The 17,141-nt window shown below is 38.5% G+C and overlaps 1 protein-coding gene across 1 annotated transcript in view; it reads right to left on the bottom strand.

Moving 5' to 3' along the window:
- The window catches only part of LOC119790236 (AT-rich interactive domain-containing protein 1B-like), a 261,129-nt gene that overhangs the window by 24,102 nt on the left and 219,886 nt on the right, over positions 1-17,141 (bottom strand). Inside the window, exon 8 of the mRNA XM_038295693.1 lies at positions 14,357-14,621. Coding sequence (XP_038151621.1) covers positions 14,357-14,621 — 265 coding nt within the window. The remainder of the gene's footprint in view (positions 1-14,356; positions 14,622-17,141) is intronic.

The raw sequence follows: 17,141 nt of genomic DNA on the forward strand, positions 1-17,141 counted from the left end.
AAAATGATTCAGATCGAAGGTAAAGGAAAAACATGAAAGCACCCAGTTTGGCTCAATCCAGATTTAAACGTCAGTTAACTCTGTCCTTACCCGCATTCTTTCTTTTAAAACACAGACACATCATGTAATACCACATGTTGGAAACGACACACATTGCCGGAGAGGAGGGATCGGTTTGGTAAACCTCCACATAATCTCATCTCACAGATGTAATTAGTCATACAGCAGGGCGGATGATACATATGTAATCCCTCTATGGAGGCCGAGGTGCACAGGGGAGCTCCATGGCAAAGAAACAAGCGAACCAAATCCACGCTTATCTGTCCCTGTTTTCTTGTAACGACAGGAAGGTGCAGGTGGTGATGAGGGGGTTTATCCTCCTTCGATGCTACCTACGTCTTCCCTAAAAACCTTTGCATGAATCAAAGACAAAAAAATGTAATAAAATTACCTCTTGATTGTCATGTTCTTATAAGGCATCTGGTGTGCATGCTCACAGAACTAGAAAGTTTTTAAATTCAAGAAAATGTTCAATAATCTCACCTACAATGACTTAAAAAAGTTCTCATGTGAATAATGAATAATACAATTGATCAACAACAACAACAACATCAGTGGTTGGTGGGTTTTTAACTGTGGCACTCTTCTGTTATGACTAATTCATGTCATAAAAAAGCCCATTAGAAAGCACTTGATGGAGGCACTGCACAGCGTTTAATCACGCTTAATATATGCATGTGCCGCTATCAGGGCTTGGGGGGTGGGGGGGTGCAGGGGTGATGTGCAAGGGAAGGGGGGATGGCATAGAGCATCCATCTTGCTCTTGGGCACCTTTGCACAGGCAAAGAAAAGTATCCTGCTGCCACAGAGAAAAAAGAAGTGAGGAAAAAAAGGAACCCAAGTAAATTGAAGGGAGGGAGACAAGGAAGCCTGAGTGGTGGATTCATGAGTCCCTTAAGGACCAAAACAAAACCCGCATTTTAAGCTCGCCAACCTGCAGCCCAAAGACATTGCTGTTACTGTGGAGGAATTAAACAGTCGGTGTAAAGAGTACTGCATGTTTTCATTTGTCTCCTAAGAGGATTTTATGGAAGACAATGAAGAAAAAAAGTATCCTAAAATGTCCAGTTCCCTGGACCATTGTTATATGTGCTGAAGGATGCTGTAAATGAGAAAAATGCAAACCCTGTGGCTGTCAAACGTTTTAGTCATAAATGTATGTGCATTGTTGTTAATGACAGCAGTTGCAAATTAGTTTCTTATCAAAGTGTTCGTCAATACTAATGAAATGTGTTGCAATTCAACCCAAAAGCTGGAAAAATATAAAATATACATAGGGATATAGATAAATTATTTTTCCTACTAGTGAATGAAATTCCAACATTTAATTTTTTCAGAAAACATGAATATTTTACTTTTCCGATAAAAGATATTTTGTATACATATATGGGTGCTTCCTGAGGAAAGTCATGTTATTCTACACTGATCTAACTTTATCGGATCTCCTTAAGCATGAATTACTGTATCAGTGGAGTATTGCATCAGAGTGAATCATCACACAGATTCTGATCATATTAAAATCTATTCTCTGTGGGATTTAGGCAAGGGTGTAACTTTGTAATGAAAGTTGGTGGAGACACTAAGGGTGGTGGCTGATGGACCTACAGTTACTTAAAGTTTCTTTAATTTCAGCAAAATGAGCACAAAAGTATATTTATTGACTGCTTTCCTATTGTTGAGAAAACATAAAAAACGTAATACACTGATATGATATTTATATTTATAGATAGTGAGAGAGATTTTACTACATTTTATATTTATATATATATACATATATATATAAAATGCACAAAAATCTATTAAAAAATGCATATATATATATATATATATATATATATATATATATATATATATATATATATATATATATATATATATATATATATATATATATATATATATATATATATATATCGAGAATCAAGAATCCACTTTTCGTATTTCATTTTCAGAGTTTTTTAAAGTGTTTAACAGAGACGTTAGCACCTCGACGTCGGAGTACACAGAGTGAAGCGAAAAGACTACAACTGTGTAAACAGGCTCCATTTCCGTTTCCGGTGGCAGCGGAATATTGACTATTCCTACAGACCTCAATGGGATTTACAAAATGCTAAATAAAACACTACAGGAACGTTTTTTCTTTACGAAACTTTTTTTGGAACGTCATTGAACAGCGCTGACGACCCGGTGAGTAGCATATTTTAAAAAAAGAACGTTTAAGGTTGTTTTAAGGACATTATGCAAGCCATTCTAAAGCAGCCAGGGGGTGATTCTAAATGAGCCAAAAAGCAGAGACAGGACCAATTGTCAAAATTTTGGTGTCGATCATTCGATTTCATCCTGGACACTACAGAAAATGGGCTTAAAGTGTAAAAAACCGAACTTCTCCTTTAACTGAGATAAAGTTCATCAGCAAAAAGATAAAAAAGTGCTCCAATTTTTGTCTGGTCCAGTTTCTTGTGAATCTGCAGTTTTTCCTTCCACTTAACCTTCCATTATGTGTCCATTTAACCCCTTTAAGCAGCCAGCTGTTATAGAAATCACTTTTTTTTGGCCTCCACCCTTTGTTGAGAATATAATTCACTGTAAGGTAAACATCTACCATGTCAGCAGTCTTCAGCGTGTTCAGTGTAAGCTAAAAATCCCTTTCTAACTGTCTTATGTAATGCTGTTATCTGTTAAGGAACTTAATTTGGTGGTTTTATGTTTATCAAATTCATACATTCATTTTTCTGCATTTCATGTATTGCTTCTACACCTTTAAGTTTTGTGTTCTTTCCTGTTTCTCTATTATTATTTCCACTCACAAACAGAGGCAGTTGTTGCTTTCCTTTTACTATGTAGTCCATGTGTGAAGGGCATTTGAGAAGGCCACTCTGCATCCACAGGGAGAGTGTGTGTGTGTGAGCACTGAAGTGTGTTTTAGCATGTCCTTGTGTTAGCGCAGGGTGGATGCTGTTGCCAAGGGGATGCCATGGTTACGAGGTGCCAGCCAACCAGCTGACGGTTCCTCTCTAGAAGTGGCAGTGCCTTTGTCCTTCATTCGTAACGACAGGGCCGTGCAGCGATGCCTCGCAGTGCTGCTAACCGGACGAGACAACCGAAGCATTGGGACTGCAGGAAGGCTGGGAGGCCCCTGCCCATCGATCCCCTCTGCTCAGTGCGTGTTTAAGTGGAAGGAAAAAAAAAAAAAAAGAAGCAGCAAGAAGCCCCTGGATGGAGTGGATCGGCTGGAGGCCATGAATTATATATGGACCCAATCTGTTCTCAGGGCAGCTCAAGCCCCAAACTCCTGACTCAACTCGCCACGCACGCTTTGCAACACAGATAAACATCCAGACGGTGGACCAGAATAAACCCAACACACACATGCTAGCAAACTAAAAGTACAGCTTTTAACATATTAAATCCAGAGAAAAGCTACATCCCCCACCTCCCTTCAAACATCAAACAGCTCAGGATGGATGGATGAAGGAGAAGCCATTTATTTTGCCCATCTAATGAAAGCAGAGCGCTCTGCAGCGCTGCCAAGACTGCGAGCGACAAAGCGCCACAGGCAGCATCTTCCGTTCTTGACATTCAAGCGCTGCTCTTATTTATTTAGTAAATTTACTTACTAAGGAGGTCAGAAATGAATTATTTGGCAAGGATTTGCCTGGAAGCACTTTCCTCTCCTCTCCTCATTCCTCTTCCAACATTTTTTCCTCCCTTCAATTTCCTTTTTATTTATGGCTCTTTTTTTTTAACTCCTGCTTTACTAAGTGCTTATTTTTACTACAGCTTGCCTGTTCCCATAGCTCGAGGAACTTTTTTACAGAGTGTCGCCAGTAGCGTTGGGAAGTCGTTTGCGGAGCCAATTCCACCCTCTGAAGCTGCTGCCAAGAAAAAGCTTATACCTTTTAAGACTTTGTCTTTCTCTCTGTTTTCCAAAAAACATCAATTTCCAGCTGCCTAAAACCAGCTTTCTTCCACACATGCTTATAACTCTTCCTCATTAACGCCACTTACAAAAAACACAGACAGTTTGTCCAAAAGTTCAACAATAAATACACTGTAGGAATGTTGGATCAGTGGGATGCATTTCAGTAAATCAGAATATTATCAGTTAGTTTATTTCAGAATTTAGATAAAAAAAGGTAAAATTATTTCAAACAGAATATGTTTTAAGGGTTTATCAAATCCTTTTCATTTTGGATTGTAACCAATTCCTTACTTACAAAAGATTAGATGTCACAATAAACGCAAGATTTACAGTATAGAAATGTAATGTTTGGTAAAAACTTTTGGGAGGACAGCTTTTTCCAGCTCACAATCACTGCTACCCTTCATAAGGCTTTTAAACCACAAAATGTAATCAAAAAACAAGAGGAATTTTTATACCATGCAGTCAACGGAAAGCTAAGTGAAAGGAAAAACTGTAAACAGAAGGTGTAAAGTTATAGTGATAACTGTAGCCTTGAGAGGATTGGGAAGCAGAGTCCAGTCAGGAATTTGAGGAGATGCCCTTTCTGAACACAGATCCTGCCTATGAGCAAAAATGAGGTTTACGTCTTAGATCATTTACAGACAGAACTAATGTCAGGATTACACATTTTACCTATTTTATGCTCCTTATGTTCCTAACAGAGCACTTTGCTCTCAATCTGCAAGTTTACTAGTGTTTCCTAGAATTTCTAAAAGCATAATGGGAGGCAAAGGTTTTAGTTTTCAGGCTCCTCTCCTGTGGAACCAACTACCAGTTTTAGTCCGTGAGGCAGACACCCTGTCTACTTTTAAGGCTAGGCTTAAAACTTAATTTTTTGTTAAAGCTCATAGTAAGAGTAGCTCAGGTTATCCTGAGCTATCTCTATAGTTATGCTGCTATATTCTTAGACTGCTGGAGGACATAGGGACCCCTTTTTCATAATTCTGCTTCATTCTATCTTGATTGTCCCACTCTGTGGAATCTATTAGTTAAATCTCTAATGCTCTGCTTTTTCTCATAGTAGCTTTGCCTTGTCTGTTGCTGTCTGGCTGTGACTCCATCCTGGAGAGAAATATCAGCTGTGCTGCTGCCATCAACACCTTTGTTTATAGATGTTTGAGATCGGCCTGTTTTTCAGTGTGGTCCTGTTTCTCTGACTGTGACTGGCTGGATGTGCTCTCTTCATCATCTGACATGTGAGCTGGCTCGGAGCTCTTCTGCCTGGCTGTGTGTTCCCTGGCCGCCTTTTACAGTTACCTTTTGTATCTGTGCTGTCTCCTTGAACCCCAGTCAGCCTCGGCAGATGGCTGCTCATACTGAGCCTGGATCTGCTGGAGGTTTCTTCCTGTTAAAAGAGAGTTTTTCCTCTCCACTGTCGCTACAAGCATGCTTAGTGTTAGGGACTGCTTTCAAGTCAATGAGTCGATGCAATCAACTGGTTTTCCTTAGATAGAAAACTGTATAATTGCCTTGAGATGACGTTTTGTAAATTGGCACTATATAAATAAACAGAATTTAATTGAGGCTGTTGTCAATCAAAGGAAATCAGGGAAAAAGCTTACCTTGTGAATGTAATTTTTGTCCCCTGTACTTTTTAAAATGTCCGTTATTGTCCCCTGCACGTTTTGCTGCCCAATAACAACGTTACACTATAGTACAGAGACAATGGTCGAGCACTACGACCAAGAAGAAAGCCTTAACTCAAGCTAAAGCCCACTTCCCTGAGTTTAGACCGCCCACAAGCTCCTGATCGGCCCATCTTTTTTTTCTTGTGTGATTGGCTGTCACCGCTGTCACTCCTGAGTAGCTCACCTTACAAACATCTGATGGGCCAGTGAATCGGGTCTGTGATTGGATGATCAAACACCCTGAAGTTAATTATATTAAAAAATATTTGCTTCCTGCCCCCACTTCTGAAATAAATATTTTATCAATGGCTTATATGTTACTCAATATATGTCTAAATATGATCTTGCATCAGGTTTCAGTTAGAAGCATGGCTGAGCTCCCTGGACTGGACCTGTTAATAGAATAGATATGGAGGCGCCTCATGATAAACAATGGGTACCTGAATATCAAACACGGTAATTCTAGCCTTCCCTCCTCCTCTGTATTAAGCCACGAATTCCATGCTACCAAATTACACATAACATATACTGTAATAATGCAAATGTCTAAAAGAAAAATTGTATTTAAAACATGAAAGAAACTAATGGTTATATTTTAAGGGGATTAGCTGGAGCCATAACACCTTCCGTAAACATGAACTGCGTACAGTAAGCTTGTTGGTTGTGATGGTTATTATACAGGTAAATAATAATAATATTAATTAAAATGAGACAGAAATTATCTTTGGAATCAATTTGAGGTCAATTGATTTTAAGGATAGCAGGGTTGACCTGTATATCTGACCCTGAATCAGTTGTTTCCAATGAAAAGCACATTTTAGCTCCGGTTGCTAGGGAACAGGTTTACATGCCTCCTTATAAGAATACATCTAAAAAGTTTATTTCACTCCTTCAGAATATTTTATGCCTAAATCAGTTTTACGGTCTGTTTCTTTTAGATTTAGGAGGACAAAACAGATGAGCAAACTTACATTAATAGCTAGTTTAAGTTTAATTAATTTAGCACAGTCACATTAACTTATATGGAAATGTTTAAAGATACCCACATGTTAAAGGGTATAGAGCAGGTTTGGATTGGGATCAAGGTCTTATTATCTAATGTTGCTAGAAATGTTAAACAATTATAAACAGCCACTCTTCCTGGTCATGTCTTTGGGCAGCCTCAGGAATGTTTGGATATCTGGGCGGTGGCGAGGCTGCCACGCCTGCAGCAGTAGGGCCTGACATGCAAAATCCACAGGAAGCTTGTAGTTTAGATAGAGCGCCTAAATCTGTGAAGTATGTTTGATTTAGTCTGGTTAGCTTTTGGAGGATCCTGTGGGAGAAAGCAGCACCCTCGAGTTTTAGCTATTGTCCATCCATCCATCCATTTTCCGTCACACTTAACCCTGGACAGCTGGCCAGTCCATTGCAGGTTTAAGCTGCTAATTTTACATAAATACCTACGAATAAACTAAGAATAATAAAAATGGAACTTTATTAATCTCACACTGGAGAAATTCACCTCTGTATTTGACCTTGGGAAGCAGTGGGCTGCCATTGTGCGGCGCCCTGGGAGCAGTGTGGGGTTAAGGTTCTTGCTCAAGAACCCGGAGTGGAGGCTGTGGGGATTAAACCGTGTACTCGCAACCTTCTCAGAGCAAAAGCGCACTGCTCTAACCACTAGGCCAACACTCCCCCACAAAAATTATACAATTTTCAACAGTTTGTTTGAACAACAGGACTATTTTTTCCTGGTTCACAAGTCTGCACCGGCCAACACGCCCTCCTCCTTTAGCTGAATCAAACCGATCAACAAATAAAGGTAAAGCAGTCTTGTGGCGGGGGCGAGACTGACACGGCTCAGGAGGGAACAAAAACACTCCACACGCCACAACTAATGAAGATTTAATCCGGGCCCACGCCTGCAGCCCTGGGATGCCAGAAGTGGTCTTCCTCTGCTCATTTCAAATTCTTTTCACTTTGTGTAATGAAGTCAAAGTGTGTTTAGTAATGTTTTGAGGGTGTGTGCGATTCAGGAGGGGACACAGAGGCAGCAATGGATTATAGGTAGACATGAAGAAAAGGAGAGGGAAGAAGAAAAGATCTGCTTATGATATTTAACTAACTAGGCTCTAATTTGGAAGTTTTGTAGCTCTGGCAGCTTGGGGTTGATTCATCAAAGGTGGAAAAAAAAAAGGAACAGACATGTGCTACGACTAACAAGTTGTTTCACAGACAGCTAAAGAACTGAGTCTGAATGTTTCACAGTGTTGCAGAGATCTGGAAACACAAACGGGTGCTGGAGCCTTTTTAACTGCAGGTTTTTCGGAGGCCAATTTTCTCCTGATCTCTCTCAGATGTGTAAAGTGGGATCTGACGAAGGAAAAACATAACAAGGCCGTGTTGCAGACGGCAGAGAACAAAAAGCAAATTGGAGAGAAGAAAGGCCGAGGGAGATGAAACAGACTGGGTAGGATAATAGAGCTGCACAAAGATGAAGAGGCCGATACAGTTGGGAGAGTTGGTGAAAAAGAGAGAAACAGGTGGGAGGAGAGAAGGAAGAAACAGACAAGGAAGGATAAAAGAGGGCGAATGAGAGACACTGGGCAAGGCGAACGTCGAGGGTGAGGCAGACAGACACCAAGATAAAAAGTTTTCAGCAAAAATGTCCACTACAACAGTTCTCTTTGTCTTATCATTTTTAAATAAGTCAGAAATTCACTTTATGCCAGAGTCCTAATTCCTGTTTGGATTTCAGACAAAAGCAGTGGCAGAAGTACAGCTTATATAAAGTTTTAAACAAATTAATGCTGGCAAGCTAATCTAGCCCTCTAGCTTGTTCATTGTTGTTGGATGTGTCATCATACAGTGCCTTGCAAAATATTCACGTCCTTGGAAACATTTCTCATGTCACTTTACTAGCACAGACATCAGTAAACATCTTTGGGATTTTATATTATAGACCAACAAAGCGGTAAATAGAAGGAATTAGTTGAAAAATTACTATATAATTTTTTTATTCTATTTATAACAATAAAAGGTGCAAAGCCGATTTGAATTAATCAACACACTGATTGCAATTTTGAATAGTTAAAGTAACACTTTAAGAGTGCATTTAGTCCCACTCGGAATTAGTGTTAAATTAGAACTCTACGTAGTGTATATTTTACTCCAGTTGTTGTTGTAATAACTCTAAAAGAGTCAATGTACTTTGTAACTGCATATTTAACACTGTGTAATTTACTGTATACGGCTAAAGGTCTACATTCTTTGGACATCTAGAAACCGAAAACAGCTTCGGTATTGAAGGTCTTGCTGCAGGTTTTCAATTGGGATTTAAGTCTTGATTTTGTCTAGACCATTTTAGCAATTTTATATTCTGGATTTAGTAGTCATTACCTTGAATTCTAGAGTGTGAAATTGGCTCGATTTGTTTTTATGTGGGTTATTTGTTCAAACCAAAAAAAGATCACAAGGGCATGATTTTGCTCCTCTTCTCCGCCTGGATTTACATAATTTTTTAGAAGGGTGCTGATTTACTGTAAGCCCAACTTGTGATTTCCAACAATCAGGATGCATTCAGTAAGTTTTGCTGCTTATATAACTTTTTACCTTTTGTGCAAGCGACCACGAAATGATGGCAAATAAATAATGGAAAGTTGGTAATGTTGCAAACACTGCATACACATTAACACACATACACACAGCTCACATTGTCTTGTGCACTTCTACCAGCAAAAAGGGTAGCTACGGTAAATGAGCTCGATTTACTTATTTTTCTCCTGAAATTGATTAAATATAATTCGAATGACCAATTCAAATAAACTGAAGAAGTTGCACTTTTTCACTTCCACTTCACTATTATTCACAACTTTCTGCTTTTTCCACTTTTGCTACAAACATGCTTAGTGTGAGGTATTGCCTTCTTATCAATGAGTCGATGCAATTAGCTGGTTTTCCTTACATAGAAAACTTAGAATTAATCTGACTGTATGATCTGGCTGAGTTGTAAAGTGAGATGATATGTGTTGTAAACTACTATATAAATAAAGTGAATTGAATTTTATATTTGATAAAATTAAATCAAAATATATATTTTTTGTGTTTCTATAACAAAAAAGTTATCAAGTTAAATAATTCTGTAAATTACTAATATTCTCCAGCTTCTTGAATATAAGCTTGAATTGAATAAACACTTTGACAACTAGGAAAGCTTTGATTATGGAAAAGATTTCAGAACAGAAAGGACGAGGTCTTTTTTTTACTCCGGGTCAGTCAACACAGAATAAAAATAAACTCAACTTCGGAAATCTTTGATGTTGATAATAAATCAAAATAGCTGATTTTTCAGGTAATAGGGTTTGAATTAGAGAAAATGAGCCTTGCTCCACAGTGAGCGACACCGCTCTGGTTTCTTGGTGCAGAGACTGACAGCCAGCCTCATTGGGCTCAGCAGTGGGGATCATGTCATGTCACTTCTTATTGACAGCCCAGCCATCTCCTAATGGCTTGTTCAACAATTGCATTGCTGCCTGGGTACATAAGTATGTGTGTCTGTGTGAGAGGCAGTAGACCCCCTGATGCACATAATTAATCATACATACGTACCATCAGACTCCCCCAACCCTCCCCGGAATGCACTGCTGTTCCAGCAAGTGAACAGAAACCTAAAACAGTGCTAACACTGCGCTCTGCACAAGCGCTCTAAAGTGATTTGCTTCTTATGATGCTGATAACTGCTGTGAAGATGCAAATTAAAATAGTTGAGCAATTGATCTATGCGTTTTGACATTTTATGATTGTTGGAAAACCGACACAACATTTGATGAGAAGGAGCATCATTTTCATGTTTATATAATTTTCTAAAAAAAATATTTATGCTGCTGTCAATGTAAAAGAGGGAGGGTTTGAATTCTATAAAGGATAATTTTGCATTTTAAAATCAATTAGCAGATAACTCTTGTGGTGTATTAATTTAGTATAAATCCAGATTAGCTGATCACAGAGGCTGAGGCTAATGTTTAGTGTGACAGCAGTCAAGACTAATGCATGACTTCTACCATCTTAGAACAATTCTAATTTTTAAAATGTAATAGTAATTTATTCTAATGGTTTTAATGGACTTTTAAGATTGCATCCTGTATACAGCGTGGCCATTTATGAAGATTTTAATGGATATTTAAATGGGAAGGAGTGCTGTGCCAGTGATGTTTTCTGAAAACACAGAGGACACAACAAGCTAAGCTTTTCTATTCTTCACACAATTTAAAACAGGATCTTCAGTTCTAAACCCTCTTACATTTAATGCAGGCAGTTCCTAATACAGGAAATGCTTAACATACTTTTCAAAGAGGATGGTTTTTAGTAGAGCACCACCTCCTGCCACAGTTTTCAATCATGTAATCATCAACTTCTCTTTAATAAAACAGTATGACAATTATCAGACTGGAGCTGTTTAGGACGATAGGCTCTACTTCGAAAAAGTTGGACCTGGGACCATCTTATTTAAGTCTTATGCTTATCTCATAAGTATTATCAGCCATTTAAACTCTACCTGTAAGCTTCAGTGACACAGTTTCTATTCACTAAATGCTCTTATTGCTTAAGATCCAAGCTGTTTTGCATAATAAGCACTTATAATAATAAAGGAGCGTAAGGCAGTAAAACTTTTTTTTTTCCATAAACAGTAATCACTCGACCATCTAAGAATAACGTTCAATGCTCACAGTCTAAGTGCTGTGAATAGGTAAAATTATTACTGGCTAACAAAAAAAACTATGCTGGTGAGAATCGTTAATCTTTATGAGCACAGACAGAGTGTCTACATGGAATAACAGGAGATTTGTTCACATTTGAATGTGTCATTGTGAGAAGATTTCCACCAAATTAGCATTTTATCTGCATGCTAAAGCTACAGTGTGTAATAATTGCATGGATTTACTGACAGTAATGAAATATATTATACATAAGTAAAATACATATGTTATTTATTATAATCTCTGAACTTAAAGTCTCAATATTTATGTTTATATTGCTTAGAAATTACTATGCATTATTACATTGGAGCAGGTCGCTCTAATCTGCTGTCTAACCATTAGATGCCACTAAAAATTGCACATTGTAGCTTTTAAAAATAAAGAATCTGTGGTATTTGGACGTAGATGGACATCAAACTAAAAACTGTATGTTGATGGGTGTATTTATGTGCATCTTACACCCTAAGCCTAACCCTAACCATAACCCTGCAAAGTTGCATTTTTCTATGTGTACTAATTGGGGAATTATTGTTGGAGACAGGCTTCAGATCATAAACAACAAAGGGAAGTTACAACTGAAATCTGATTCGGTTTCAACAGAACATCAGCTAAACTGCTCTCATGATGGATTATTACGAAAAAAGCCCCACAAATTACCAGGAATGAGGAAGTCTTCACAGGCGACAGTTATGTTTTCACAGGTTCCCTTGAGCAGGGTTCAGAGAAAGTTTACTGCCCACACAGTCCCTCAAGAAATCTCTTTCTCTGGCATCACATGCATTCAATCAAGGCACCAGCACTGATGGAAGAATTAAACCCCTTTAATAAAACTTTTTTAAAGCAATATTGTGTTTTGTTTGTGTGTCTTCTGGACCTTGGTGTCAGTTTCATCTCAGGTGGTCTCACAGTTACAGCATATTAGTACCTTTTCTTCTCTCGGGTTGAATATACTGTGTCCACAACACACTTCCCTGTGAAAAGCCAATACCTGCATCTTTTTTATATATCTTTTGCAATAAATTGTCTCTAAAATTCAGATATCAAGGACTTTATGAGATATGTTCAGATAAGTTCTTAAATGGCCCCTAGAGGAGTGAAAGGAGAGAGAGCTGAACAAGGCCTTGATTTTACTAAAATATTTGCTGACTATTTCTGCTGCATTGACTAGGTTCTCACTGCTGTAGTCAAAAAATATGAACATTCATTTTAGAATTAGGTGCAAATGAAATGGATTATCACTCTAATCTTATATTTCAATCTATAACTAAATGTAAAGAGCTGCTTAAAAGTCTATATTTGTTGTTTTTCTGCTTACAATATGCATGTCATAAAGACATCTACTACAGGTGTAGATAATTTTTTATATTTTCTTACATACCTGTTGCACAGCAATGAGCAAAGACTCGTCTATATTCATATTTTCTAGGTTGCCTTTGCAACTTAGAAAATGTGATATTGTTGCAGATTGAAATGTCAGATGTCTCTTTTCTGGTGCACATCTAATTTACTTAGATCTAGACAACTTTTATCATCATTTTGTATACACAGAGTGTATACAAAACAAAATTTTATTTTGTACAGCTTTCATGAAATTTCCATTTCTTGGAGTGCAGTAGTAATCAAATGTAAACAAAGTGGGAGAAAACATGTGGTGCAAAAACAATTCATTGATATATAATTTCAGAGCATTAAAATGCTCTGAGCTTCCATTTCAATGCATTTTTTTTAATTTAGAACTTTTTATTATTTAGACCATCATGGGCCCCTGAAACGCCAGACTATGCATTTTTTCCCAACCTCTACACGTCTAACTTCATCCTCCACAGGGCCACTAAATGTAGTGTAGATGTGTGTAACATGAAAATGATTTGTAATAAAACTAAACGGATTTATGTGTATTCACAGCAAGTCATTACAACTTGCTCAGACACATGGAGAATTTGATGCTCCAGGTGCAACAAAAAATCAAACCCTGGTCCTTGGCATCACAGGCAAAGACTTAAACTACTACTGTATAATACAGGAAATAAATGTATTGAATAAGTTGATTTTAATTTTAGCGTTGATCTGCATCTGGGACAATCAAATTAAGCTTTTATATTCACTGATTGCCAGAGCCAGTCATTATGATACATTATGAGACTTTAAACTTTAAACTCTGGAGGGCCTGCCTGACACAACTAGGAGTGAAACCCAGGCCCCGAAGTATATTCATACCGGTTAATGTGAAGATAACTGTCTTAAGTTCACATTCAGCAATCATAAAAGCCTAGAAGTGGCATTGAACCATCTGAAAGGGCTACAAACATGACATAAAAAAACATGTCTACAGCAAAAAGATTTGGATTTAAAGCGGTGCAAGAGGCAGGACTTTGTCCTGCAACCAAAGGGTCATGAGTTCAAACCCCAGCTCTGATCCTATCAGATGTTGCCTCGGGCAGGATTGCTTTGCCTGCTGATGGTGGTCAGAGGACCTGTTGATAACTGCGTTTGGTAGCCTCACTTCTGTCAGCGAGCCCCAGGACAGCTGTGGCTATAATCTAGCTCACTACCATCAGTGTGTGAAGCTCAGTAGGGTCCCTGGACTCAATACAGTGCTATACTGTACAAGTACAGGTGATGTTGAGGCTAAAATCAGATGATTGGTGGATGTTGAGGAAAAAATTTTTATATTTCATTTTGCACTTTCATAGGGTGTTGACATGTCTTTGTGCAGTGGTCATCTTCTGGCATTTTTTCTCAGGCTTTCTGCAGCTGTTCTAGAAGTCAGCTTAAAATCTGACTAAGAAACTAAATCAAAAGTAGCAACAAAGTACCCAAAGTCTTAATTATAAGGGAACACACCTCTTAAGATACAACGTATGAAGACAAAAGCTTATTTTCAGCTTGTTTAATTTCTAATAATGTCATTGTAAAAAAAACTAAAGATTTTTTAGTATTGCTTTCTGGCCCTGTAATACTCTCACCTGTTGTGAACGGAGTTGGCTACCACTCCTTCCTGTGGCTTGCGATTAGATGGAGGACCCATTCCTGGCCCAGCTGGTTGTGGCATGCTGGGAGAAGTGGGACCCATAACTGGGTAGGTCCTGTTCTGGCCTCCAGGGCCGTGGCTCCTTCCTCCAGGGCCTTGACCATGCATTGGGCTAGTAGCATTCATACCCATACTGTTGCAATGACCGCTGTAGCTGCTTCCTGTTGATCCGATGTAGTTAGAGGGGCGAGGGTAGTTACCTAGATAATACAGATAGGACAAGCAACTTTTAAAAAATGGGACATTTTTTAAAAAGAATAAATCAATTTATAAATTCATGTTCAGACTGGATGGATCGGTGAAATCCCTAAACCATAGAAGTTATAAAGGCTTAATAAATCTGGAGGGGTACTGTACTGTCAGTTTTTCCTTTATATGGAAAATTATGGCACAAATAACAATGTTTCAGCACTTTGAATGATAAAGAATGAGAAAAAAAAATTAAGATATGGAAAAAATTATAATGCATGACCTCTTAAAATACTATGTGTGCAAGAAAAGGAAGAAAAAAAAACACATTTAGGATGTGTTTCTGATGACATTTTTCTCCACCGCAGCTTGGTGGATAGCCTTGGGAACAATTTCCAAGCTTAAGGCTGACTTTGTGAAACACTTGAGAGGAGCTCTAATCTGCAGTAAATGCTTTCTTGCTGCCCTGGAGTGCCACGCGACCAAGATGCCAGAAGCTTTCCTAAGGCACACTTAAACCCTTCCATTTTGGCTTTAAAACCTCAGCTTACTTCCAACTGAGACACACAAGGAAGAACCGTGCTGGCAAATACAATTATATACAGCACAGCATAGAAAAGCACTACCTTTACCACACGTTCACATACAGTCCACCAGCTATAATGTTATTTGAAGGGATTTAATATTAACGGAGCATAATCAAAGGCCTCAGGTCGGATAAGATCAAAATAAAACTTTTTGGGCCTGTAAGCAAATTGGGCCAATGACTATTTTGTGTTTTCAGATATGCAATTATATACTAATCTCTTTGCGACAACAATCCAGCCGAATTGTGTCATTAAAGTATTAAAATGTATTAAAAATGCTAAGAATAAATGTATTCTATGCATTTTACTTTGTCATGAAATCCAAACCAGATGCAATAAAATTTGTGACCAAAGGTGAAAAATTCATAGAGTTTGGATATTAAGGCAAGGCACTGAGCATTCTGGCGCATTTATAAACCCCTGCTATAATGTGTGGGTGCTCCTAAAGGGCAGAGTATTTCCTCTGCAGGCACTGAGCTGTTTCCACAATAATACTCCCTATTCATGACAAATCCCCTGCAAAAACAGAAATGAAAAATGTGGCATCTCCCATTGTAACGGGGGCTATTTATTTTGATTTTATTAAGGGTGCTTTAGTTGGGCCTCACTGCATAATCCCCTGAGAATATGTCTGGAAAAGGGGATCAAGTCCCTTTAAAACCTTGAAGGCTTTTCTGCATGCTCTAACGGGAAGAAGTTAAATGACAATATTCCACGCAGGAGGGGGAGAAAAAACAACTGTGAAAATGGAAATGGCTTCCCACAGTCTCAGAGTCGCTACAGCGGAAAAAAAGGACTATCCACATGACATAAGCCTGTGAGGCCTTGCAAAGAGGCAGAAGCAGCAGAAGGTGGGAAAGGAAGCAGAGGAGCAGAGAGGAAAATGCGGGGAAGAAAAAAAATAAACTTTCAGAGCCTGGAGATTTAGAGTCGACGGAAAAAAAGTCTTTTTCATAAAACTCGACCATTCCACATAATTTTGTCCGAAAATTGTAATGTCTACTTGGGGCTGGGGGAGCTGAGTACGGCTGACACCTGTTATGTATTCTAGGGCCAGGATGAGGAACCATAGAGAAAGAAAGGATTTCAGCTAACGAACTAGCTGGTGGTGGTGGGGGGGTATGGAATAAAGTAAATGAGGGAGCAACTTCTCAACTGTGAATTAAATAATGACACATTTCCAACTTTTAATTGCCAAATGTGGAAATTCTGGGAATGCAACCTCGCTTAGCTCAGCTTGATGGAATTTTGTATAGGAATGAGGTCCCACTCAGTGACCTTTCTCAGCCCTGAGACCCATGGCTGCCTGCCACTCATTCACCATCACCCTGCAGTTTCTGGAGTCTGCGACTGGATGAGGCTCCAGGAAAACCTCCTGGGGAGTTGTTTATATCATAAAGCCCCATTTGGACAATCTGTTTTTCTTTTTTGGCAGATAATCTAAAGAAACAAATGACAGAAAACTGGAAACCAGTGTTTGGAAGTGTCCATTAGTGTGTTGTCAAGTTTTATTGCTTATCATGAGACTAAAGTTTGTCTGAAATTAGCGTGCAGAACTTGACCCGCTGTTATAACAGGGGGTCAAGGTTAATCTAAGGCTCCCCAATGGGGTCTCTCTTAGTGATTTCTTTGCTAAAGGACTGTCAGAATGCCAGAAACCCATGACGACAAGCTCAGCCTTTAAACTAGACAATGTTGTTAATAAAGTTTTTGCAAAGATTTTTAATTAGATGTTCTATTAGACTGTTTTATATCTGAAAACGAAGTCTAACCACTTGTGGAAGTAAAGTTCTAGTTATTTAAGGAAAGAGTTAAAGCTACATTGCATTTAAAATTTACGCTATAGGAGTTTTATTAGACATTGACTGTGCTATTCTCACATGCATACTGAATTCCTTGGCCGTCATATGCTGGTCAGAGCGCGAAGCTTTCTCTCTGAAATGG

Source organism: Cyprinodon tularosa, unplaced genomic scaffold (assembly GCF_016077235.1).
Source record: "Cyprinodon tularosa strain WSP-4 unplaced genomic scaffold, ASM1607723v1 ctg359, whole genome shotgun sequence".
Lineage (NCBI taxonomy): Eukaryota > Metazoa > Chordata > Actinopteri > Cyprinodontiformes > Cyprinodontidae > Cyprinodon > Cyprinodon tularosa.